Below are 23,887 nucleotides of genomic sequence, written 5' to 3'. Positions count from 1 at the left end.
AAACCCTTGTTTTAATCACAAAGAGTTATTATATTTGAATAAATAAGCCTGTATTTTTAATTCTGTTGTTTTAATTTGGAATCTAAGAATCTAGCATTAAAGATAGTATAGAAATTACATGTTTAGTTAGCTTTCTAAAGCCACTTCCTAATTGTTATTGTGTTGGTAATAAGTGTCTAGACTGACGGAACACTTTCCCTGTTCATTTCCTAATGGCTTTCCCTGTGGAAAACACTATAGTTCCGAGCACGCGCAAAAACTGTTTGCTAATGTCGTGTTTTCCTCAAGAAAACATGGCTCTGCGCCATGTAAATGTCTGCCGATTTCGATAAGAATTCTTCGCTGACTATATAAACATTTCCACGAGAGAGCTGTCTTGTTTTTAAAACAAAGACTCCAGCCGTCTCGACAATATGATACAGTGTACGTATAAATCGGTGCTAAATATTAGCAAATTGTATCGAAACATAAAGGACAAAAACTCATTTCGGCAAGCCGTAGTTTATATGCCACTGAAAAAATGGATTACCACTTTTGGATTATAGACGCTAAAGTTAAATCCAGAACATTTCGCTGAATTTGTGTAAGATTTCTTAATCACTTGTATTGTAGTAAGAAGCTCCTGAGTTTAAATACAGAAATCTCATTTAATGTTTTAAGTTATTAAAAGTTTAAACTGGAAAAGTGGTAAACATAAAAGTATTTTACATATAGTTTTTTAAAATTTGTTTTTTGTTATATCTTCAGGCTATGTAAACCTCCTAACTCTTGTGATCGTGTTATCCTCGGCTGTTACTTTTATTGAGGCGGCACGGAATACGACTTGTTCGGATCAGTTCAACGATCTGGCGTTTGCGGATCCCCTCAGCTGCTCCAGTTTCTACGTCTGCCTGCGGGGCAAGGCCATCCGACGAGAATGCTCCAACGGACTCTACTTCGATCAGAAAATCCAGTCCTGCAATCTGCCTGGCTTGACCAAGTGTTTCAACGGCGACCGATCCGGAGGTTCACTGAAGGGAAATACTGCGAACCAGACAGCCGCGAGCAACGATGAAGAATCGAATTCTAGGGATGTGGAAAAGGCAAAGGATGAGGTTAATGAAGTGACAACTTGTAGTACGACTATCTGCGTGACAACGCCGGGCAACAAAGTCAAAGATGCAGTTGCCAAGCTAAGGCGAAGGATTCAACAACTCGGATCGAATTCAACGAACTCCTCGTCGCCCAACGATCCGTCGACAGTCATCATAAGGGAGATCATATTTGTCACAGAAGAACCTCCCCAAGGACTATCAATTTTTAAATCCACAAGGGACTGCCGTGATCTAACCGATGGAGTCTACTTGGTGGACCCAAATCATTGCCGACGATATTATATTTGCACGAAAAACCGGGCCAAGCGCCACAAGTGTCCCAAGAAGCAGTGGTTCGATCGGGAAAGCAGAGCCTGCAGAGATCAAGATCAGGTCTTGAATTGCCCTTCCGGGCGGAATTAGATGAATTTGCAGCTAGGACCGAGTGGATTACAAAAATATAGTGCATTTAAATATTAAAAACTCAGTTGTTCGTCACTACAATTCAATCAAAACTTGTTACAAAAATGTTGAATAATTTTGGCTGATTAAAAAATAAATCTCACTTCGGCTCGCCGGAGCTTTAAGGCCATTAATAATAAATTTGTCCGCTTTTGTTTAAATTAAATTTCCTATGCTGAAATCTCAAAAAACTACTATATTTTGGATACTATGGATTTAAAGCCATTTAAAATTTATTTGTCCGCTTTTGTTTGAATTAAAGTTCCTATGCTGAAATCTCAAAAATCTACTATATTTTGGACACTATGGACTTACCTTTTATTTATGTTGATTTAAAATGCTTTTGTATTTTTAAGCTTCAGGAGTAAAATTGAATAATTAAAATATATGCATATGTTTTCTTGTTTGCTTAAAATGTCACTTGAAAAAATTTGTTGAACCTTTTCCAAAAACAATCTTCCCACTCCAATCAAAGCACTGAATTTGCAATCTATTCAATTTTAATTTCAAAAAATTGATTTACAACCAACAATTTAGAACATAATTTGTGTGCTTAGGCAAATACATTTTCTGGTTTCTATAAACTAGCGTTCAGTCCTACTACTACTACTAAGTTTCTCCCTCGTGGACATTGTCTCGCTTTTGGAACTCGGGCTCCGGGTTTCCAGTCGGCGGGAGGATCCTGCCCTCCCCCAATGGTGTCGTTCTTGTTCTCGCTTCCCGTTGGCAGATTGAGTGGCAGGTTCAACTCGCGCAGGAAACAGGTGAAGTTCACCAATCGGCCCTTGGACAAGAAGGGGATCTTGGGGCACAGCTCGAAGGCGTGGTTCACGGGCAGCATGTTGCATCCCTTGCCGCAGGAGACGTCGATGAAGTTCATCAGGTCGCAGACCTCGATATTGTCGCACTCGTTGCGGTTCAGGATGGAGAGGATGTTGTCGATGAGCTCCAAGGAGAAGGGCAGGCGACATCCCCGGAGCGCGGATCGCACCTTCGACTCCGGCAGGAACGGCTGGTTGGTGGGGTTGATGTGGTGGAAGTGCTCCATCAGGTCGTCGCGGGCGTTCCACAGCGATCGCTTCAGCTCCAGGTGGGCTGCTGCCCGAACAGTATCCCGGTCGCAGGTGTTCGGATTGCCCTTCTCCGCCGAGAAGTGGCGGCACAGAGTGATGATCTCGTGGTCGCTGATCGCATTGCCAATGATGCCAATTAAAGCTCCCTTGAAGCTCTCAAAGGACACGAAGACGTTGCGCTTCTTCTCCAAATCCTGGCAGTCCGGCACACACGAACCCACAAACTCGGCCATGCGATTCTGCAGGGCGCAGCGAACCTTCTCCATGATCAGCACCACGTTCGCCTGGCTGAACTGCTCCGGATGGTGCTCCATGTACATCAGCGTGTACTCGTCCGCCGACACGATGTGGAAGATGAAGTCCTTCAGCGACATCGTTGACCCGACGAAGAAGTTCCAGGGCATGTAGTACTGCGGCTGCTTGCAGGAGAACCTCTCCTGGCCCGGCAGCTCCAGCCTCGTCCGCTTCATGAACTCGCCGCCCAGGAAGCCGGAGTTGCGCACGGCGATCTCCTGGATCTGCAGGGTGTCGTCGCACAGGTAGAAGCTGATCACGAAGATGCGCTCGCAGTTCGCCTTTATGGTGGAGAGCATCTTGGCGCCGAAGCGCAGGACATAGCGGTCGTACTTGATGAACTTCTTGAAGTCGCTCCTCGGCGGCTTCGGCTCCACGGAGATGCAGTTGCCCACGGAGTCCTCGTAGCTGCCCCAGCCATTGAAGGGCGGCAGGATCCGCTCGTTTCCCCGATGCTCGGCACAGTCGTCGGTGCGCGTGGGCACCGCCAGTGGTGTGAAGTCCTGGATCCCGTACTTCTGGCGGTAGTACTGCTGGGTAAACGGATCCAGCTCGGTGATGATCACCGCCCGACCATAAACATTGATCACGCTGCCGATCTGGAGGTCGCGTTCGCTGTAGTAGTTGATCTCCTTGTTGCCCGTGTTCAGCGGATCCACGCAGTACCGCACATTGCGCATGTTCGTGCCCAGAACGTTCAGTAGCGTCATGGGTGTCATCTGACCTGGCAGCAACAGGCCCTCGAATTCCTGTAAAGCAAACATTCAAAAGTGTAATTTGCATTTGTAGTACTTTATTTATTTGAGTGTAAATTAGTAGCCAATGCTTGAAACTAATATCTTAAACGTATCAGCTATGCTAAATAAACACAAACTATTTACTTTGAAAAAATATAGTTAGACTAAATATATACTATATATCAATTTATCTTAAAATTATATAAATAATTTCGCTCGTTCAAGAAAAACTGTTATTTATTTATTTGAGTGTGTGTACATTAATAGTAATAAAACTAATATCTTAAACGTATCAGTTATGTTGAATAAATATAAATTATTTACTTATGAAATAATACAGTTATAATATGCAGACTATAGCTTATATATCCTAAAATAGTATGAAAACTCACCCTTGCTAATTTCGCTCGGTTAAGAAGAACTGCTATTTATTTATTTGAGTGTATGTAAATTAGTAGCCTATGCTTAAAACTAATTATAATATATATATATATTTTTTTTTCTACGAAATAATACAGTTAGACTGTAGCTTATATATCCTAACATAGTCTGAAATCTCACCCTTGCTAATTTCGCTCTTTTCAGGAAAACTGTTGGCCCATCGCGTCCCGAATTGCGAATGTGCTGCTCCTTGATTTCAATGGTGTCATCGGCCAGGTAGTAACATACTTCCAACTTTCGCACGTCGCCGAATTCAGTCCGATCGTCCCAATAGGCCTGAAACTTAAGTATTTGACGATCGTACTTGAGAAACTGGGCAAACGGATGGTTCTTCGGGCCTGAATTGTTTTCCCGCGGCTTTCCTTCGCGTTCCCTAATCGTCTGCGTGGGATCGCTGAGAAAAAGGTATTATTTAGCACTGATATTATATTTAATAATTAACGTTTTCTTACCAGGGAGATTTCACTGGGTCGGGAACAGTTATTCCACGCTTGTTGAGAAAATCCCTGGTAAACTGATCGCAGTTTGTGATATGATACTGGCGATCGAATATCTGAACCGTCTGATCAACGTTCAAGTCGATCAGCGACATGAACTCGTTGTCGCAGGGAGGAGCCTTCTGCACCCGCTGGCGGTGGACCACACAGCCCTGGACAATGCCGGAGTTGTCCACGCGCGGCTCGTAGATCTCCAGAGTGCCGTCCTCGAGGTAGTAGTAGATCTTCACCTTGCGCACCAAGTAGGGGGCGTGGTAGACCTCCTGGAGGGTCTGCTTGAAGTACGCGCTGAAGCAGAGCACCTTCTTGTCGTACGCCAGCCAGGGCGGCATCCGGGGACCCGATCGAGGCGGGTATATGGAGGAGGCCCCGACGGGCGGACAACTGATGTCCACCGTAACGCCACCGGAATCCGCGGCAGGCGGCTGCTGCCGATCGCTCAGCATGCTGAGTCCCTGGCAGTTGAACAGCGATTGCGGCTTGGGATAGTGACCCTTCGACACCTGATTGCCACATTTCGGTCCGGAATATATACATATATGCCATTAATTGCAATTATTTGGGCTACTCACATCGCGGAACAGCGTGCCCGGCAGAAGGGGCATCCCCGGAATTCGCAGCATTGTGTTTTGTATCTAAACAGAACGTTATTCTCAATAATATTTTGTTGCTTCGTGTTCGCTCAAAATCAAATACTGAGCACTTCTAATGTTATGTTTGACAACGTTTACTTCTAGGCCTACTCAACAGAAGTAACCCGACCATTCTACTTCCTGAAAATGCTAGCCATCTACCATCGATCAACGAGAGCAGCTGGACCCTCGTTCGGAGATTCTTCGAGAAGCAGCAGACAATTATTCGCCTTGGACCAGGTGAGTGATTTAGAAATTATTATGTATTATTATGTTATGAATGTAATTAATTATAAGTTTATTTTAGATTTTAACTTTCAAACGAAATACAATAACATTAAGAAGGTAAATCGGCTGGGTGGCATCTTTTTAGGCGTCTTCTCGTCGGTTGCGCTGTTAATTGTCTGGCCAATGCGTTAGGGTGGTTTCCAAGGCGTTGCACATAGCTGGTTGCCAAATTTTGTAGAACATCTCCGACCTTGGGGACCTTCAGGTTCCTCTCGATGTCCCTATTTCGGATGTACACTATGATAATATCAATATATGTATTTCTAATATAGCATAAGAAACAGAATTATTATTTATTTAGAAGTCGCATTATTAAAGATTATAAAAACTAACAAATGAAGTTCTACCAAAATTGTCAACTAACCTTCTCCAAATTAGTTTTTATCAACTAACTAAAGGAGCAGTTAAATAACAATTAATTTTGCATTCGGAGGCATGAATTGCTGGGCTTTTCTAGTTTCCAGAACTATACTTTGTTTGGCTGTAAGTTGTTTCTTGCCCAAATAACAAACAAATTACCAATGGAAAAAGTTTTTTTTTTTTGCCCAAAACTACATAAAATGACTCAAAAAATTCCAGTTTTTTAGCAATATCTCCGGAAATATTCTTCCAAATGTGGAATGGCATACATCGTTGAATTCGCAATAAAATTTCCTATCCGATGGTATAAACACCCAAAAAAGTTGAAATTTTGCCATTTTTCGCAAAAAATGACGGAAAAAATTATGAAAATTGCGAAAATTGGCCAAAAATCATTTTTTTTGAATCGTCCAAAAAGTGATTGGGCTCGTTAACTGTGGTCATAAGGTGCTCAAAACAGTGTTTGGTTTCGCTGTAAGTCACTTTTTGGCCTTATTACAACCAAAAAACCACTACAAATATAGGGTTTTCTACCAAAATTGTCAACTAATCATTTCCAAATTGGTTTTTATCAACTAACTAAAGGATGGCAATAAAATGGCTTTCAATCAAAAAGATTGTACGGCTTCTCTGGTTTCTAACACTATACTTTGTTCAGCTGTAAGGCGTCTCTTTCCCAAACAACACACAAAAATCATTTTAGAATATGAAAAAAATTGCATAATATCATTAAAAATAACAATATTTAAAATAAAAATTGTCTCTATCTCAGGGGAAAATAAATCGTATGTACAGTACCGTAATTCCAAACGATTTCGTTTTAATTTCGGTTTTGTTGGATAAATAAATTTATCACTATTATTGTTAGCAATTTTATTAGCCCTTAGCAGGAGGCACACAAGGGAAACAGGTTTTTCGATTTTCTGTTGAAGTATATGATTGGAGTATAATGTGTAATAATAACATAAAATAATAATAAGATATATACTTACATAAGTAATTTATTTATAATAATTCAAATTATAATATAAGAATAATAGAATTTGACCTTTTTAAATATATTAAATATTTTCTTTCTTTCAGGATTCATCGATCAACGAGGGCAGCTGAAACACTGAAGGACATGGCAAAGTTTCGGGCCAGATTATTCGAGGAAGAGGTCGGCGATTCAATATACTATAATAAGATACAATAAACTATAATAAGATTATTAACATAAGAAACAGAATTATTATTTATTTAGAAGTCGCATTATTAAATAAAGATTATAAAAACTAACAAATGAAGTTCTTGATTTTTGGGCTGTGGGGAATGTTTCGGACAACCAAATTGGTCGATTCTGAAAACCAGGTACCAGGCGAACAGAAACGTCTAGCAGGTGGATATCGAATTTTTTTTTATAACAGCGATCTTCCATAAGTAAGCAATCAGTAGCAGAAATCTTCTGTCAGTAAGCAATTAGTAGCATAGAGCTTCTGTCAGTGAGCAACTTTTCCAAAAATTTTGTCCATTTCCACCTACTAACGGATTCTGTTCGCCTGGTACCTAAAAGTGGATTTTGGCAGATTTCTGAAAATGAAATACCAGGCGAACAGAAATACCTAGAAGGTGGCAACAAAATCCGAAATCCAAAAAATTCGCCCCTTAAGATATGCAACAATATCAGCAGCCCCTTAAGATATGCAACAATTCTCATCTGTGGATGGCATCAAATATCGTGGTTCGAAACTTGACTATGCATGATCTACGAAAAATACGGGGATTTTGTGATGGGCATCACTGGTAATGCTGGGTTTGAAACTCGAATAAAAATATAAATTAATTTGATAAATTCCACCTTCTATGAGTTTCTGTTCGCCTGGTGTTTGGTTTCCAAAATTTGCCAATTTGGCTGTCCAACTTGACAAAATTAATCTCCAAATTCGTTGTTTTCAATCTAATGATTGGATTGCTGCAGTTAAATCTGTAAACTAAAAAATCCCTCCACACGCCCAACTTTCACATTAAAACAATCACTAATTTATTAGTTAGTTTTTATTACCTTCAATAATTAGATTTCTAAATAAATAATAATAATAATTATATATTATTGTATATTAATATACATATATTATCATATATTTTTATATATTATTATATTGTATCGCTGACCTCCTCCTCGAAGACTCTGGCCCCAAGCTTTGTTATAAATGTCAGACGCTGCCAAGCCCTTCGGTTTCCAGCTACCCTCGTTGATCGATGAATCCTGAAAAATAAATTTTTTATATATTTGAAAATGTTATATCTTAAGGAGCTACTTGGCAGTTTTAATAATATAAACTAATGATGCATCTCATTATATATTTTAATAACAAACTCATAGAGGTATGCCACTTATAAATCGGATACAAATTAGAAAAGTTATGGGATTAGAAGTGTTGGGACCTCGTCACTTTTCTGCAACTCCGTTTTTTGCCAAGATCATAAAATATGACAAAAATCGACAACAAAAATGGAAAATAAACTAATGATGCATTTTGTCTTAGCTTGTAATCCTCGAGCCATAATTCTAGGCAATGCTTAGCCATCGCCATTCTCAGCTGAGAAATGTCGCATCTTAAGGAGCTGTTGGTAAGTTATTTTCGATCGAACTAAACTTTTTGTTTTGCATTTGCTGTTGTTTTACTTGAAGCATTTTATATAAATTTTTTATGACATAAAATATACATATTCACTAATTGTCTTCTAATCACGTGACGATATCAATACGCTTTTGTCTTATTACATTGATTAAACGATGTGGGACTGCCGGATGCTTGAAGATAACCCAATCATCATAAGTCTTATAAGTATAATGTAAAATAGGTTTATTTTGCAATGGTATATGCGATTGTTTACTATTAGATAAGAAAGCTTATATTTAATTGTGAGATAGTCTCGCAGCTCTTATGCTTTTGAGATTTCAAAAAATACATTTGTTTTAAATTATTCTGGGAATTGTTTTGTGGTATATGGTATATGATGATAGCTGCTGCTGTTCCTTTATTCGGAGGGAGGGAGATCGTTTTCAGGTTCGTTTTCGTTGAGAATTTGAGAAAGCAAATCATACAGCGGTTCAAGAATTTTTTTCGCTCCAGCATTGGTGAGGTTTTTATAGTCAAACATATCGTGGTGACTGATGCTACCATCGCTTTGGACCAAACCCTTGTCTATGGCAACTGTTTGTACGCGATACAGTCCCTTGGTCATTGCGTTGACCAAATCGTTAATGCTGGCATTTTTTTCGCGTAACTTATTCGGTTGCTGTCCTCGCGGCAGAAGTGACTTTAAGAAGAAATAAGACTTGGTTAGGATTTATTTCTGATGCTCTGGTTGTACTTACGGGAAGAAGAATGTAGGCGTTAGGCAGCTTTTGGCGTATTTTCGTTACGTTTGCGAGAACTCCTTCGGCCACTTCCTCTGCACTGTTCTTTACATTGTTGGTGCCGACATGTAGAACCACTATTTTTGGGTTAACGTTGTCTAGAGCTCCGTTTTCGATGCGCCATAAAACGTGCTCGGTGCAGTCGTCACGTATGCTGAAGTTAAGGCAGTGCAGCGGTGCAAAGTATTGATTCCACGCCTCGCTGTCCTGTACCGTTTCGAAAATGCAATCGCCCAGGACAATGACGTCCGGGTCCTTTTCACGGCAGTCGGAGATAAACCGGCGGTGTATGCTGTTCCAGCGCTTGTCGCCATCTAAGTCGGGCAATGGAGTGGGAATCACACACGGATTCATTTTGGTGGAGTGTTTAGATTCAGCTGGCAATGAAGTTTCAGCATGCGGATGAATGGGGCTTCTGCTTTGTCCCGGTGGATATGATATCGTATGCAGTTTAAAGGGACAACGATGCGATCGTGGGTAAGGAGTACAATAAATAATCGTTTGCATAAACGGCGCCGCTTTGTTGTTTACTCCTATAACTGGTTCTTTTGGCGAATTTGGGGGCTTGACTTGCGCATATTACTGCAAAGCCTTGATTAGTGTGCCCGTTCAAATACACTTTCTCGGGAAAAATATACCAACAAAATAAACTTTGGACTTGGACCGATGGACAGAGACACATTAATTGAATTGATTGAAAATCATATGTTATTTATCCTAATAAGAACTTTAACCCAAATAAATTTCGCAACTAGTAATTTTCAACAATTTTAATGAAAAATATTGAAGTGTTTAAAATTAGCACCCAATATGTTTATTACTGCACCGTTTTGCTATCTTGACGTTTAATATTTAAAAATATCAATTCAGCTTATAGACGGCCACACTGCCCTCGAATGTAATGACATAACCTCGTTTGGTTTTATTCCCAAATAAATTTTATTTATCCGAAAACGTAAGTGGCAACTTGCGTTGCAGCTGGCAAAATGTTGAAACTGAAGCGTGTAAACCAGTTGCGAGCGACGTACAAGCGCTGTTTGGCCGGACAGTCGCTGCAATTGAGTCCCGCGGACAACGAGCCGGCTTATCCGGAGATTCAGGACCCGTCCTTTAGGGCTCGAAAGCAAAGAGATGCTGCTGATTGGCACGAAGAAATCCGACAAGTGCCAACGGTTGAGGAAAAACTTATCAAGATAAATATGCCCCGCTATTACGGCTTCAAAGTGGTTGATTTCAACGACTCGAAAATTCCCTACAATGCACTGCCGCTCACGCAACACTATACGCGAACCATTCTGGAGGATCTGCCAGCTTCATCGGAGAAGGTCGAGCAGGGTGATAAAACTGAGGAAGATCCACTTTTTAAGGCGGCCCGTGAAGATGTCATCGAAGCCCTCGAGTTTGCACACGATTACTACAGGTAAGGAAGGTAAAGGTTGTTTTACACGAACTGTTTTCTCAGCCGATTTTCGTTTTTACCCAGATGAGAACTCAGCTTTTGTAAATAGGCCTTTGGCGTAAATTCAGCACTCTGATATAACAAGATTTCTTTTGTTTACCACGCGTAGGCATCTGGAGAAGCTGCCCAACTCTGGCAAACCCAGTGCTGTTGAGAGTGAGCGGATCCTGACGCAGATCATTGTCGAGCAGCTAAACAGAGCTCTGCTGCAGGTCCTCAGCGAGGAAAACAAGCACCTGAATGAAGTTGAGGTTGACTACAATTCACGCCACGAAGCCTTTTGGGCGGTTGGCGGCGTAGATCCTCCCAAGAACGTCCAAAAATCAAAGAAGGGTCGAGAATGGCAAAAGGACCAGGCAAACGACAGTGTGGATCGGTTGGTTCAATACACGGGATCACCTTATCTTTCCCTGCGCCATCGAAAGCAATTAACGCCATGGAAAACGCCAGCAGAAAGCGAAAGCATTGAGTTGAGCAAACAGTTGCCAATCTTCAAGCACGATCCTCGAACCCTCGGCTATACCACCAAGCATCAGCATGCTACCAATGTGCCTGGCTATTGGCCAAAGGGAAACGAGCACAACTTTGGATTGATCTCGTTCCAGTCCCGGGCTCACCTTCAACTTCGACCGGCGTCGTTTGGAGACCGCGATCAACAGGAGGCTCTTCATTCTCTGGCGATAAAATCATCATACGCTTGGCTTTTGGCCCAGGCGAACTACAATGGCTTCAACACCTACAACGAACTCACCTATCCCATGAACACTCAAACTGTGATCACAAATGGTAGGGAATGGAGCTTTTACGAGTATCAATTGAATACACTGCTGTTGCACGGCAAACACCAGGAAGAAAATCCACGGGTAAACTTCTGTCGCGGTACTAAGCCTCTTCCGCTTTACGCAGAGATTTCGGCGAATGGCAAGTGCGTTGACTTTAACGATGCTGCACTGCGCCAGCTGCTTAAATTCTACGTTAATGTTCCGTCAATTCAACGGAGTATAGCGGAGCAACAACCGTACGTAGCGTCCGACATCTCCGCCTATGAGAACGCCGAACAACGTGACTTTATTAGTAAAACCTTTAAATATTTGGCATCGAACCGGCCGCGACACTTGGAGTTACCTGAAATCTACCTGTGGGAGAAGCTATACAAGATTGATAATAACACTCGCGCTATGGAGGCGAAAAGACGATTCTTTGAGCTGGATATCAATCCCTGGCGACGAACGCTCGATAAACACGACAAGGAATATGTGCCAAAGGCAATCCGACCGGGTGTGTATAAGAATCGAGAAAACAGATACAAAAGAACGTACTATCCTTAAGTAAATTAATAAAACTATACGATCCTGTAGTTAAACTTGTTAAATAAGTCTGCGTTTTAAATTTTTCGGGTTTTCGTTTGGGTTATATTAATTGAACGGTTGTGGGTTTGGTTCACATTTGGTTTACATTTATTCCAACAATAATGTAAACTTATAATTTACATTTTTTGTAAATGTGAAATGTAAATGTATATGTAAAAACAAAATCACGAAAAACTATTCTATAACGGACACAAATTTTAAATAATATTTTTTATCGCGCTCCAATGGTCAATGCTATCTTATCATTGTGTTTTAGTGAAACATTTCCTTGTAAAATTCCATTTTCTTTAAATGTATCTAACTGTGAGAGCAGTAATGGTAATGGTTAGATAAACTCGTTAAAATGCAGTCACACTTGAAAATCCACATTTTCTACACAGGAAACTTGTAATTTTATTAGGCAAAAAAATATTTATATTAACTGAATTATCACGATATCATTTTATTAACGATCAACTATTTGTATTCAGAACACCATTAAATTTTTTTTTGTTAAATTATAAAAAAATATATTTAAAAAAAAACAGATATCTGGGAGCCCACTGGTATATTATAACGGCTGCGTGGTGGCCACACTGGTTCCGAATAGTTAGGCTTGAGTAAATAACCAGTTTGATACTTTACGGTGGTTCGGAAACTCGTACCTGACGTTTCGGTTGTCCAAAGGTAACAGTAACCTGTTGCATTTTTTTTTTTGGTAATAGTGGAAAGTGTAGTGAAGACCAGCCAACATATCCGATATTAAGTTTAAATGCTGTTAAACGAGTGTTTAAAATTGTACATTTATTAACGGATATAACTACACGGCAAACTTGTATGCAACAAGTGCTTTTTTCGAGTTTTCGTGAAAACACAACAAAATCATACTACATAATGTAAATATGTATATAATAATTATGCCATAACAGTACTCTAAAAGAATGCCATTGATGATGTGGAACGCAACGGATTATCAGAAATATGTCATAGACTCTCTGGAATGCTAGAACAAAATAGTGAAACTTATAGATAAATATCCCCTCCCCCATTGACTGTTTATGCTATACACTTTATGAAGTTGTGAATACGTGAAATCCACATAGAAATGATGATGACCGACATGCTGACAAACGTTTATAGACAAAAAAGATGCAAAAATACAACAATAAACAAAGAAATGAAATGGAAATTAACTGCTTTTGTTGCTGGTTTAGGCCAAATATTTGGATTGGCCTATTTGGGAGTGTCCCAGAAATCTCTTTTAACCAAAGTCCAACCGAAAGTTAAACCTCTGAGTTACAGAAGACTGTTCGATTTGAATAAAAGTCGTATGCATTTTTAAATAGATAAACAAACCTATAATTGTTTCGGTTAGACCATTTAAAGTTCAGAATCTACAGATAAGATATTATTATTTCTGAATTCAACTTCTTCATAGTTATCACCATGCTTATCGTTAAATCGGATAAATATAATATACAGAATAGCTAAAGCAATTATCGAAAACTATGGACTTGATTTTTGGTGTTTACAGCTAGAAGATATTTCTGTAATAGTTAATTATGGATTTAGCCTAGAGCTTTGGAAATAGCGGGTTTATTTTGTTAAATGTCTGAGAATTTAATTGTTCCTATATAACTGTTTTTTGCTGATAGGAATAGATTTCTGTTACCTAATGATTTTTTGGATTTAGTTCTGCAAATTTCATACACAAAATTAAATATAATTAATGTCTTTTAATAGTGCAAACCACCGCTTTGCGGAAATAAATAAGGAGTACATTTGGCTCTTGAAAAGCTTCATCTTGGACCTCTTAAAATGAATACAATGGAAGGAAAAAACACAGATCTTTCGCAGAACGAGGATAACGACGAGGACGAGAAGCTAAGGGAATTATCTTTTAGCTTTGTGCGGGTAAGAATTTTTTACAAATTTAATAAATTAAATATCGTTTCTTTCTCAGAATCCAAATCGTTTGTTTTATTTGTTTCTAAAGCCTCTAAGGCTTTAAACTTTTTTTATATTTCAGTATGCTATAGGCTATTTTCTCATATGCATTGAATTTATATATTATAGGGTTCAGATCCAAGAGCTGCCACATGTCGAAGCAAACTTCAAAACAGGCGCTGCAAATTAAACAAAGAGATAAACAAGGAACTCCGCCTTCGAGCTGGTGCTGAGAACCTCTACAAAGTATATATCTTTTCCATTTATATATTTTGAGCTATGCTAATTATATATACCAATTCAGGCCACATCAAATCGTAAACTGCGGGACACAGTTGCCTTAGAACTCAGCTTCGTCAATTCAAATTTGCAATTGTTAAAGGAGCAGTTGGCTGAATTGAATTCTTCGGTGGAAATCTATCAAAGCGAAAGGTTAGATTTTCTTTACCAATTCTTTTAGAATATAAATTAAAAACCAGGAATTTAAAAATATTTGTTTTTTTTTAAAACTTATGCTAATTTAATAACCCCCTTGTTATGATTTCATTTTAACAGTCATAATGGAATAATGCCTATGATACCATTGGGTCTCAAGGAAACCAAGGAAATCAATTTTATGGAACCGTTTTCGGACTTTATATTGGAACACTACAGCGAAGAGCCGTCAATGTATATAGACGCTATAGCGGATATGACAGATACGAGACAAGTGGGTCCTTAATATGCCGCCTCAAATTACAATTACAATTCATTGAAAATCATTTTTTTACAGGCCTCCAAAACCCCATCACGTGATGCCCTTGGAGTGGCATTACTGTTTCGCTACTACAACACATTGTATTACGTGGAGCGCCGGTTCTTTCCACCGGATCGTAATTTGGGCGTGTACTTTGAGTGGTACGATTCCCTGACGGGAGTTCCCTCGTGCCAGCGGACAATCGCCTTCGAGAAGGCGTGCACTCTGTTCAATCTCGGTGGAATATATACCCAAATTGGGGCTCGACACGATCGCACCACCGAAAGAGGTCTCGACCTGGCCGTGGATAGTTTCCTGCGTGCTGCGGGTGTATTTCGCCACATCTACGATACGTTCACGAATGCCCCTTCGATGGATCTGAAACCGCAGGTCCTGGATGTCCTCGTATCGCTCATGCTTTCGCAGGCTCGAGAATGCCTATTTGAGAAATTGCAGCTACAAATTGAGGCGATAGGTCCCTCCGATTGTAGTAGTGTAAGTTTATATTGTTTTCTCCTTAAAAATGTATACTAAATTTATATATATATATCTAGTTCGATTCTCAGTCGTTTGGCGATTTGGCAGGAGAAGCTGCTCAAATATCGCACGAGTACAATGAAATGCACAAAAATATCCAGGCAAACGATACACACACCTATTTGCCGGAATGTTGGGCTGGCTTGGTGCCAGTCAAAGCGGAACTCTATAAAGGTATTTCAAATATTTATCACAGATAGATGGTACATTAAATTCTCATAATCCTCCTTAGCTTTTGCCCATTTCTACAAGGCACGCAGCATAGATGCCACGGATGAGCTTAAGGTTTCCACAAAAAAGAGCCCAGCTAAATTATCTACGGAATCGTTTATTGGCAATTCCCAGGAGGTGGAGAGGATCACCGATAGTTACGGAACCAGCGAAGAAACCGCCACTTCCATTGCAAACAAGCTGGCTCATTTAAAGGAAGCTTTGGCCAGCAACGAGGAGGCCCAACGTCTGCAGCGTATGTGCCGATATCTAAAGGTTGTTATACAAATATCATACTCATTTTGAAGCACAGAGAGCACCAGAATCACAATTCAACTTTTTAATGCTGGAACTTGTTTTAGAATAAGACATCGCTCACGGAAGTCATGAAGGAGTTGCACTCCAAATCGCAGGAGGAATACGACAAATTCAGATTGCAGGCATCGGCCAATAATATTGAAGAGGGTGATCTATTGGAGCGAGTCGTTGAAGGTAAGCCGCATAATATATAATAAACACTTAATCAATATAAATTCATTAATTTTAACTTTCTTCCTTTAGCTTCCTCGAAATTCACGTTATCCTTGACGGGACCCGATTTCACATCGCACAAAGTAAAGGATCCCTTTAAGCGCCTCGGACCGATTGCAATATTTTCCGCGCGACGTCATTGGACTGCGCCTCGATGTGTCCGCTTGCAAAAGGGATCCTCCCTTTATCACAGCGTACCCTCCAACAATAACAAATGTCCTTTGGACAACGACGACGAGGAGCCCGACGGGGGATACAACCTTTATAAAGAAGAGTTCGAGAACTTTGGCTTCCATGTGCGCGGCGATGCTCCAGTCATTATTGCGCACGTTGAGATTAATTCACTGGCTGATGTAAGTAATTGAGGAATTTTCCTCCAACTGCTGCAGATTTAATACAAGGGAATGATGTTTTTAGCTGGGCGGCATCAAGGAAGGAGACTTCATAGTCGAAATAGCAGGCATGGATGTCAAGTGGTACTCCCATCAGCAAGTTGTTCAGCTTATTCAGTCTTGCGGCTCAACACTCGAATTGAGAGTCATAACGCCCATGGATCGCAATTATTTGAAGGTATGTCCTAGAAAGATAAAATGATATCAGGCAATTAGACAACAAAAGTGTTCAACATCCGGTGATTGCAAGCGAATATGGAACTTGTTTAAGCTTTATCTCATTACTGACAACAATCGAATATAAAAAGTACTGCTTCATGAATCATACCTATATTTTTGTTTACCCACAGCCATTGTCGTCGAAAGGTTCATTGTCAACTTTATCAGCGGCCAGTTCATCGGGTATTTCATCTGGATTTCCCAGCCCCACAAGTATTGCGGCAAAGCCCAAACTTCACCTGAAGACATCGTCCAATTCCCGTCCCGCTGGCAGCGTTTCATCTAGTTCGTGGAATCCCTTTCGCCGAACTCCGAGCTTAGCTAAAATATTTTAAGTAGCTACCAGTTTTATTTTATGTTTTTTTGCTATTGAGGCAATGGCCATTTCACGTTAAAAATAATGTTGTGAAGCTAATGTTAAGCAATAAACTTAATTATTTTTTAAAAACTTTAACTGGCCACGGCGTTTTACTTAAGTTATGATAAACGGGGGACAGTAATATAAATATTATGTTATATGGCAAACAATAACAAAACACGAAAGTACGGAACTTTACTTTTTTTATAGAGTTTATTATATTAATATTTTTACAATTTTTGACAACTACTTTTTTATTAAATCAATGCGATCCGAGAACATGCCGAAGAAATGATTTGAAGTCTTCTACTTTTGTTGAGAGTCGTAGGTTCTCGCAAAATAAAACAATTTGGAAATACACATGTGAATCCAATTATTTTTTACAAATTCTCAAATTACAATTTTAACCAAAAAGTAATCAATTTATTTCAATTAACCCCACCGACGACTTTTTACCCAACATGTTTAAGAATATTGTTTTTTAATTGGAGGATACTGCTATACGATTACTTCGGACGCTTTCCATACTCAATTTTATATACTTTCTGTTAACGCGCTGTGATGTCTTCAACAATTTGCAGGTTGCTATGCAAAGAGCAGCCAGCAGATGCACAAAAAGGCCAGATACAAAAAGAGCTTCGAAAGGGTTTGCTCATCCTCGTATTGCGTTGTGCCACGATTGGCAGCTAAACAAATTGATAGTGATTTAACTAAATTGTAATTCATTTAGGTTGGAATTATTTACCAGCAGGACGAGGTTCGCCAAAATTTAGGGATGATGTTATAAATCCAAAGGGAAAAGCTCCAATACCAAATGAAATGTGAAAACCGTCTCCGAATCCGAACCCTGGAAAACCGGGAGCAGGGTCTGGTTCTGTACGATGGCCAGCGGGGCGTGGTGGAACTTTATTTCTGTAATTTACCAAAAAGATTAATGATTGCATGGAACAGAATTTAATAAAGTTATTTGAAAACAAATGACAACTCACCGAGGATCTTCCTGGTGCGTGCTATTTCTTCCGTAGAGCGGAATGACTTTATCTTTGTCGACAGCAGCTTTGCACACGGGGCAGAGTTTGCGATTGGGTCGGGTCAAAAGCCACTGGTGCAGACAGGGCCAGCAAAACAAGTGTCCACACATGCTCACCACGGCATTCTTCGCTGTGTCCAGACAAATATTGCACTCGTAGAGCGACTCATCGTTCTGCTCCTTTTCCTTATCCTTCTCATTGGATTTGGATCCGTTCTCAGTTCCCGTAAACGTAGTGCCCGACTTCAGATCGGCAATATTGCCGCCGGAAAGGAAATCGCCCGTAAACGAATACGATGTGTTGGATGTAGTCGCTGCTTCTTCTGCAGAATCAGATGACATCGATGTTCCCAGCGGACGCAGTTGACTTGTCGATGATTCCTCTGACAAAGGCTCCGTAATGTCCCGAGTCCAGGCAATTTTGTCGTATCCTACGTTCTCCGTTGACGATGTGCTCGACGATGATGCCCCTGATGATGTGGTGGGCAGCTCCGGTGACTTGGCCAATTTGGGATCTTCCATCGTGTGCCCAGTATTGTGGTATTTCAGTGTTTTTTCTGGATTTGGATTTGATATTTTAGATGGTTATGTCAGACCTAACTAGATTTATAATGTTTTTTAAAAGGAAAAAGTAAATTAACTTTAGCCAAGATTCTTTTGCGATTTGGTAGCTTACCTACCGAGATAAAACTGATACACAAGTAAATACCCACGTATGTTATCTTAGTTATCTCAATTGTGCAAATGTTATACCAATCCAGAATCTTTGTTAAACTATGCGCTTCGACGTGGGTATATGACTTAATTAAATTAAATATTTTAAGCGTAGTTTTAGGGGGGTGGGGGTGTTATGGGTCTCGTAGCACTGGGCTTTTTTCTATTTAGAGCAAGGGGGTGCAGCGCCTTGTACCCATTACCATTACCTGAAGGGCTGGCTAATTACCCACCTTATCAATCCTTTCAGTAGTTAAGGATAATGATCACATGAGAAATTTATTTTCGCTGGATCTGACAAGCGACAGTGTATAGCACATATTAACTTGCACCTACGTATTTACTTATATACACATACATATGGTTCTTTGTGAGGTCTCAAAAAAACCTTTCCTTTACCTGTTACATATCTCTAAACAATCAAAACATAAACATTTTGCACTACAAGTTACTGGTATAAAGGTCACATGATATATATCAGCAGTTCTACAAATTTTTGTGGGTATTTACTCCTTATTTTGGTCACTCACAAAACCGTCGTATATATATGCAAACACGGAAAGTCAACATATACTCTAAAGTGCAAAACAATGGCTTAATACAATTAAAGGAAATTAACTTTTGCACGTAGGAAACTATGAAATATCGAAATTACGTTGTAAACGTATTATTTTGTGAAACCAGACTTGTTTGCCCTCGTTTTGACTTTGACTTTTCTTGTTCCATCTTTTACTTGCCGTGCTGTGTGGGGTGTATAAAAACAAAGTTTTTTTCAAGCTGGCTGATTAGAAATTAAAATTATATTGTGGTAAAAATGTCAATTTATCAATTAACTTCTTAACACCTCAAAACAATTGCGATGACGATAGCTGACCGTGGCCGATAGACCTTTACCCTATCGTTAAAGTATCTTTTTATAAGAAGCACCGTTCCTACTATGTCGCAATCCGCGTTCGATAACAAATTAACAAATTTTCAATAGGAATTTATGAAAAACTAAAAACCTTTTCTTTGTTGTTATTGAAATGAGTTCTTATTGGAATTGTTTTCAACTTTTTAACATCGTAAATTCAAACCAAAAACATACATAACACCAAAAAAAAGTAACCACTTTAATTTCGTCGTCATATATTTTCTCATTCAAACTTGTTATTAGGTTAAAATATTTAAAGCTCGACTCAAGAGTCGGTTCAGAACCAATAACAGCTGTGTGTACCAGATGCAAACTCAAATCGTGTCGTGATTTGTGTTGGTGGAAATGCATTCACGCTATCATCTCTATCTGAAATTAGCTTATTTACAAAAATTTGTAGTTTCTTTTGTTTATATGTTGACTTGCCACTTCTGTTTCTGGTGATTATGAGCTGCTTCGGCTGCAGTCGTAAGTACGGATTATTCTGCAAAGAAGTAAGTGACTCATGGCTAAATAGACTATAAAAATAAAAGATAACTACATATGAAATTTAATCCCCAATCAGTATGGATGCCCGAACTGCGGCTACTCATTTTGCTCCAAGTGTCTGAAAAGGCCGATGCCAGTTCCTCGTCATGCGGGAAAGGTCCTTAATGTGTGTCTTATATGCTTCGACAAGCTGTCCAAATTACAGGCAAGTGCCGATGCGGATAAAGTCGTAGATTGCGATGCATTGCCAGGAGTCTTAGTCACCAAATACAACCTGCCACCACCCTCAAAATCGACTTTAGAGGGAGCCGACGGACTCTTTGAGTAAGTAAGATCCATTATAAAACGCAGTTTTTAAATATAATTAAACGTATCACAGCGAAAACCTGCCTATTGATGAATTGCCAGAGGCTTTGGTTCCAATTAGCGAAACGACCAGCTCGACAACACATTCCAAGAACCATGAAGATATTGACGAAAATTTGGACAGTGCATTGACAAAACGAATGCAGGAGTATAAAAAAGTGGATGCTACAGATGATGAGATTCGCGCTAGACTCTCCAATCTGACAGGATTGCCCCATAAAGCTAACTACGATAGAAAGGACTTACTTTTGTCCACTGACCAAAGAAATGATCAGGAAAAAATGAGGGACTTGCTCGCACAGTTTGTGGAGGAAACCCACCTGGATCAACAAGTTGATAAGCAGAGGGATGAGGGAATATCCGATATAGAGAGACGTTTACGAGCATTACGTGATAATCCAATTGATTCAGATGCAGGTCCATCGAGATCACAGATCAGCACTACAATGGACAACGAGGAGGAAGACGAGGAGACTGTTTTACAGAATATAATGAAAAAGTAGGTGTACCCGATACGCAATGCTTAATCTCAGTCAGTCAAAGTTTTACTTAAATTTCTAATTCGTCTTCTTATATTAAACAGTACGTGGCCGAATCACAGTTGCCATCAACTTCCGATAATGATATTAATCAAATTAATATTGAGCCCAATCCGAATACCGAAGAATTACCTTGGTGTAATATTTGTAACGAAGATGCTGTTATCCGTTGTCAAGGATGTGAAGGTGAACTATTTTGTGCTCAATGCTTTAAGGAATGCCACGATGATGATGAGGAATACCGAGCTCACGCCAAGGAAAAATTTAGTGCACCTCCAAAGCTTAAGGAAAATCATTTCTAACTCACTTGTTATTGTTTATCTGGCTTTTAAAGTTTTTGTTTGATTATAATCTTTTCCAAAAAATACAGCCATTGTTTGTACTGCTATCTTACTCCTTTCTATGCCACGCATATTGTTGTCTCTTTTTAAAATCAGGTGGAACTGGTTTTAGGACAAGACGTAAAACTTGTGAAGCAAAGCCTGCTCTATTAAATCCGACAAACTTTTTAACGCACTATCATTCCAAACAATCAACAACTAATTGCTTAACGAAGCACTGTTTATTTTTATACCCTTTCAAAGGGTGTATAACTTTTAATGGTGATGTAAGCGTAACTCAGGTGCATTGAAATCAAGTAATTTGTGCATTGTCTTGCTCTTGCTTTTATTGTTCCTCCTCCTCGATATTGTAGAAGTGGGGCCACGTTTGAATCTCCTCGTATAATCGCCTGCCAGGACTTTCAGTCGAGTTGCATTGGCAGTGGCAAACAAGGCGATAGTCGGAAGCTATGTGCCCATCCTCCACGCCGCGGGCCAAAAGATTGCGACACATGTTTAGTGCGTCTGTCGTAGGAAGCTCTTTCATAAAGCAGCCTATAAAACCAATCCCGAGCGATAATCTATTATATCCTAGTGTATGGGCACCCACGGCTTCCCATCCGCGTCCTTCATAAATATTACCGTCACAGCCGATTAAAAAGTTATATGCAATGTCATTCCAACCACGCGACTCTATGTGGAAGCACTAAAAAAAAGATAGTGACACAAATTAAGCCTTATGTAATATTTAATATATTACGACACACTCACTTGCATATCACGGATAAGTCTTACGTTGATCGCTCGTTTCTCAGAGCTCTCGGTGGCAGTGTGTACTATTTGAAAAAGCAAATGATAAGAAAATTGGTGAAATTAATAACTTTAGTCTAAAAGTTACAAAAATAGTTATAAGGCCTTATCAAAATTATAAGACATTAAGAAATTCCTTTATCAATCTCTTAAAAAGAGCTTTTATCAATCGAAAACATTAACTGGGAATGCTAGGAATATGCCAGAAAATACAACTTTATAAACTTCTTCGAAGAGGCAATACACATTAGATTTGGTTGCCCAAAGCTAAGTGCCACCATTATTATGATTAAGATACGAAACCCAAATTGCCATATAATTAATTTTGTTGTTGGTTTTTTCTAATGACTACTAACTTTTACTACTTACAAATGACAACATATTTCACCGGCAGCTGCAAAGGCTGTGGATCTTCCATGGGTTTTTGCGCCAGCCACGAGTGTCTTGGAATTATGGAGCACAGCTCTTTGGGTATTTTGAATTCTGTAAATCAAATTGGTATCTTATCGTCAGTATGTGAACGTTATCCTTCGACTAAATCACTACTTACTCTGCCGTCGAATGAACACATCTGATTGTACTCTTTCCTCCGATTCATCCTGATAATCATAATCGAAATGCGTGTTGGAATTTCGAGCTTTTGGCGAAGCATTTCGGCGATCTCGCCGATTTTGGCTAAGACCTTCAGCTATGATTTGTATATTTCCATTGATATTGGTTACATTGCCAATATGCACGTTTGTTGAATTGCTGATATTAACATTGCCCAAAGTCTGAATGCTGTTGATTGAATTCATGAGGTCGCGTATTGTATCGCTTATTATGTTTTGTTTTTTGGTGGCTGTAATGGATTCGATGGTTGTTGATATAAAAAAAGCTATTAAAATGAAGTTGTATAAATTAAAATTACCAATTTGTGTTCCTAAGGTCATGGTACTGATTTCCTCGCTGGTATTTTGATCACCGTCATCCTCGTACTCAGTGTAATCGTAATCCAGACTGTCGACAACAGAGGATTCGGCTATGGACTCCAGTTCCTCATCCTCGGCAGATGCCGCCTGACTATCCAACCACTCACGAGTCCTTTCCTGACTCAGCTTCTTGATTCCCGATTCGGACATGGCCCTATTTTGAAGTTCTTCCTTGTTAGTAAGTTCTGGCCTCCACTTTGTTTATCAATATTGTGAGTTAGCAATACTGCTCTGCTCCGATTAGTTGTCGTCGCGTGTCCACCTCGCTCGATAAGATAAGGACGATCCACAGATTTTTCACCATTATTTTCGGTGGTGAAATGTTTTGCTTGGCCCTTGGCTTGGGGCTTTTTATTGTATATTTATAATAAATCTAGTCATAAGTCAAAATATCGATCGCACTATCTGATGTATCGATGTTTCGGGAAGTTATCGAATATTCAATACTAAAAGAATTCGGTTACTTTTATTTCGAAAATATTACGAAAAAAATAGTAATTTGCTTTTATTGCCATTATAACAGAAGTAACAAAAAAAAACTTAAAATTTAGTTTATTTTCTGTTGTCATTGATTTTTATTTTATTCTATACTTTTTATTTATTTTTGCCTGTTACAACCGAATATTTTCTAAATTTTGTTCATTGATCATAAAGTAGTTGTATATAGTAGCAGTTCAAAATTAATTTCAATTTCAAAGGAAAGCAATAAATTTCTATATTCTTAAAATATGAACAAC

The 23,887-nt window shown here is 39.4% G+C and overlaps 8 protein-coding genes across 9 annotated transcripts; 4 read left to right on the top strand and 4 right to left on the bottom strand.

Moving 5' to 3' along the window:
* The first annotated feature begins 397 nt into the window (after positions 1 to 397).
* Positions 398 to 1,820, top strand: LOC108094710. Its single transcript, XM_017195447.1, has 2 exons — positions 398 to 423; positions 748 to 1,820. Exons 1-2 carry the CDS (start codon positions 414 to 416, stop codon positions 1,494 to 1,496), a joined length of 759 nt encoding a protein of 252 aa, XP_017050936.1. The 5' UTR covers positions 398 to 413; the 3' UTR covers positions 1,497 to 1,820.
* Positions 1,821 to 2,017: 197 nt separating this feature from the next.
* On the bottom strand, positions 2,018 to 5,296 carry LOC108094709 (EF-hand domain-containing family member C2). The gene is given in 5 exon segments (XM_017195446.2): positions 2,018 to 2,226; positions 2,228 to 3,651; positions 4,201 to 4,474; positions 4,533 to 5,080; positions 5,150 to 5,296. Coding segments are annotated over 5 exon segments (2,379 nt in total). The 5' UTR covers positions 5,201 to 5,296; the 3' UTR covers positions 2,018 to 2,144.
* A 3,390-nt stretch (positions 5,297 to 8,686) lies between these two features.
* LOC108094727 (platelet-activating factor acetylhydrolase IB subunit beta homolog) lies at positions 8,687 to 9,862 on the bottom strand. Its single transcript, XM_017195473.2, has 2 exons — positions 9,219 to 9,862; positions 8,687 to 9,160 (listed from the first exon to the last, which is right to left on the bottom strand). The coding sequence occupies exons 1-2, from the start codon at positions 9,765 to 9,767 to the stop codon at positions 8,879 to 8,881; spliced, it is 831 nt and encodes a 276-aa protein (XP_017050962.1). The 5' UTR covers positions 9,768 to 9,862; the 3' UTR covers positions 8,687 to 8,878.
* A 266-nt stretch (positions 9,863 to 10,128) lies between these two features.
* LOC108094713 (39S ribosomal protein S30, mitochondrial) lies at positions 10,129 to 12,091 on the top strand. The gene is made up of 2 exons (XM_017195451.2): positions 10,129 to 10,680; positions 10,829 to 12,091. The coding sequence occupies exons 1-2, from the start codon at positions 10,247 to 10,249 to the stop codon at positions 12,045 to 12,047; spliced, it is 1,653 nt and encodes a 550-aa protein (XP_017050940.1). The 5' UTR covers positions 10,129 to 10,246; the 3' UTR covers positions 12,048 to 12,091.
* Positions 12,092 to 12,677: 586 nt separating this feature from the next.
* On the top strand, positions 12,678 to 17,094 carry LOC108094686 (rhophilin-2-A). Of its 2 annotated transcripts, none has more exons than XM_017195409.1 (12): positions 12,678 to 12,755; positions 13,812 to 13,982; positions 14,145 to 14,261; positions 14,320 to 14,447; positions 14,571 to 14,724; positions 14,788 to 15,246; positions 15,306 to 15,462; positions 15,521 to 15,774; positions 15,861 to 15,990; positions 16,060 to 16,382; positions 16,447 to 16,599; positions 16,772 to 17,094. In XM_017195409.1, the coding sequence occupies exons 2-12, from the start codon at positions 13,887 to 13,889 to the stop codon at positions 16,973 to 16,975; spliced, it is 2,175 nt and encodes a 724-aa protein (XP_017050898.1). In that variant the 5' UTR covers positions 12,678 to 12,755; positions 13,812 to 13,886; the 3' UTR covers positions 16,976 to 17,094. The 2 variants fall into 2 exon arrangements, with proteins under 2 accessions (XP_017050898.1, XP_017050897.1); XM_017195408.2 differs by having other exon boundaries at positions 12,701 to 12,964.
* Positions 17,095 to 17,192: 98 nt separating this feature from the next.
* On the bottom strand, positions 17,193 to 19,629 carry LOC108094688 (E3 ubiquitin-protein ligase RNF185-like). The gene is made up of 4 exons (XM_017195411.2): positions 19,480 to 19,629; positions 17,988 to 18,585; positions 17,744 to 17,910; positions 17,193 to 17,684 (listed from the first exon to the last, which is right to left on the bottom strand). Exons 2-4 carry the CDS (start codon positions 18,548 to 18,550, stop codon positions 17,584 to 17,586), a joined length of 831 nt encoding a protein of 276 aa, XP_017050900.1. The 5' UTR covers positions 18,551 to 18,585; positions 19,480 to 19,629; the 3' UTR covers positions 17,193 to 17,583.
* Positions 19,630 to 19,808: 179 nt separating this feature from the next.
* Positions 19,809 to 21,442, top strand: LOC108094687 (abscission/NoCut checkpoint regulator). The gene is made up of 4 exons (XM_043207501.1): positions 19,809 to 20,149; positions 20,221 to 20,468; positions 20,524 to 21,009; positions 21,094 to 21,442. The coding sequence occupies exons 1-4, from the start codon at positions 20,102 to 20,104 to the stop codon at positions 21,392 to 21,394; spliced, it is 1,083 nt and encodes a 360-aa protein (XP_043063436.1). The 5' UTR covers positions 19,809 to 20,101; the 3' UTR covers positions 21,395 to 21,442.
* A 150-nt stretch (positions 21,443 to 21,592) lies between these two features.
* LOC108094566 (peptidoglycan-recognition protein LE) lies at positions 21,593 to 23,557 on the bottom strand. The gene is made up of 5 exons (XM_017195178.2): positions 23,090 to 23,557; positions 22,730 to 23,020; positions 22,549 to 22,662; positions 22,141 to 22,205; positions 21,593 to 22,075 (listed from the first exon to the last, which is right to left on the bottom strand). Exons 1-5 carry the CDS (start codon positions 23,298 to 23,300, stop codon positions 21,716 to 21,718), a joined length of 1,041 nt encoding a protein of 346 aa, XP_017050667.1. The 5' UTR covers positions 23,301 to 23,557; the 3' UTR covers positions 21,593 to 21,715.
* Positions 23,558 to 23,887: the final 330 nt, after the last annotated feature.

This window comes from Drosophila ficusphila, unplaced genomic scaffold (assembly GCF_018152265.1).
Source record: "Drosophila ficusphila isolate 14025-0441.05 unplaced genomic scaffold, ASM1815226v1 contig_198, whole genome shotgun sequence".
Classification (NCBI taxonomy): domain Eukaryota; kingdom Metazoa; phylum Arthropoda; class Insecta; order Diptera; family Drosophilidae; genus Drosophila; species Drosophila ficusphila.
Note: the sequence above shows the minus strand (reverse complement) of the source record. Positions and strands in the feature narration are given on the sequence as shown.

Coding starts and splice junctions, on each gene's coding strand:
- LOC108094727 (XM_017195473.2), bottom strand. CDS start 9,767: ATGCAAACGATTATTTATTGTACTCCTTACCCACGATCGCATCGTTGT. Junction 9,161..9,218: donor ACGCCTACATTCTTCTTCCC/GTAAGTACAACC, acceptor TTCTTCTTAAAG/TCACTTCTGCCGCGAGGACA.
- LOC108094713 (XM_017195451.2), top strand. CDS start 10,247: ATGTTGAAACTGAAGCGTGTAAACCAGTTGCGAGCGACGTACAAGCGC. Junction 10,681..10,828: donor TTTGCACACGATTACTACAG/GTAAGGAAGGTA, acceptor TACCACGCGTAG/GCATCTGGAGAAGCTGCCCA.
- LOC108094686 (XM_017195409.1), top strand. CDS start 13,887: ATGAATACAATGGAAGGAAAAAACACAGATCTTTCGCAGAACGAGGAT. Junction 13,983..14,144: donor TATCTTTTAGCTTTGTGCGG/GTAAGAATTTTT, acceptor TATATATTATAG/GGTTCAGATCCAAGAGCTGC. Junction 15,463..15,520: donor CAAAGCGGAACTCTATAAAG/GTATTTCAAATA, acceptor AATCCTCCTTAG/CTTTTGCCCATTTCTACAAG.
- LOC108094687 (XM_043207501.1), top strand. CDS start 20,102: ATGAGCTGCTTCGGCTGCAGTCGTAAGTACGGATTATTCTGCAAAGAA. Junction 20,150..20,220: donor ACGGATTATTCTGCAAAGAA/GTAAGTGACTCA, acceptor ATCCCCAATCAG/TATGGATGCCCGAACTGCGG. Junction 20,469..20,523: donor GGAGCCGACGGACTCTTTGA/GTAAGTAAGATC, acceptor AACGTATCACAG/CGAAAACCTGCCTATTGATG.
- LOC108094566 (XM_017195178.2), bottom strand. CDS start 23,300: ATGTCCGAATCGGGAATCAAGAAGCTGAGTCAGGAAAGGACTCGTGAG. Junction 23,021..23,089: donor GACCTTAGGAACACAAATTG/GTAATTTTAATT, acceptor AATCCATTACAG/CCACCAAAAAACAAAACATA. Junction 22,076..22,140: donor GACTTATCCGTGATATGCAA/GTGAGTGTGTCG, acceptor TCTTTTTTTTAG/TGCTTCCACATAGAGTCGCG.
- LOC108094688 (XM_017195411.2), bottom strand. CDS start 18,550: ATGGAAGATCCCAAATTGGCCAAGTCACCGGAGCTGCCCACCACATCA. Junction 17,911..17,987: donor ACGCACCAGGAAGATCCTCG/GTGAGTTGTCAT, acceptor GGTAAATTACAG/AAATAAAGTTCCACCACGCC. Junction 17,685..17,743: donor TGGCGAACCTCGTCCTGCTG/GTAAATAATTCC, acceptor CAATTTGTTTAG/CTGCCAATCGTGGCACAACG.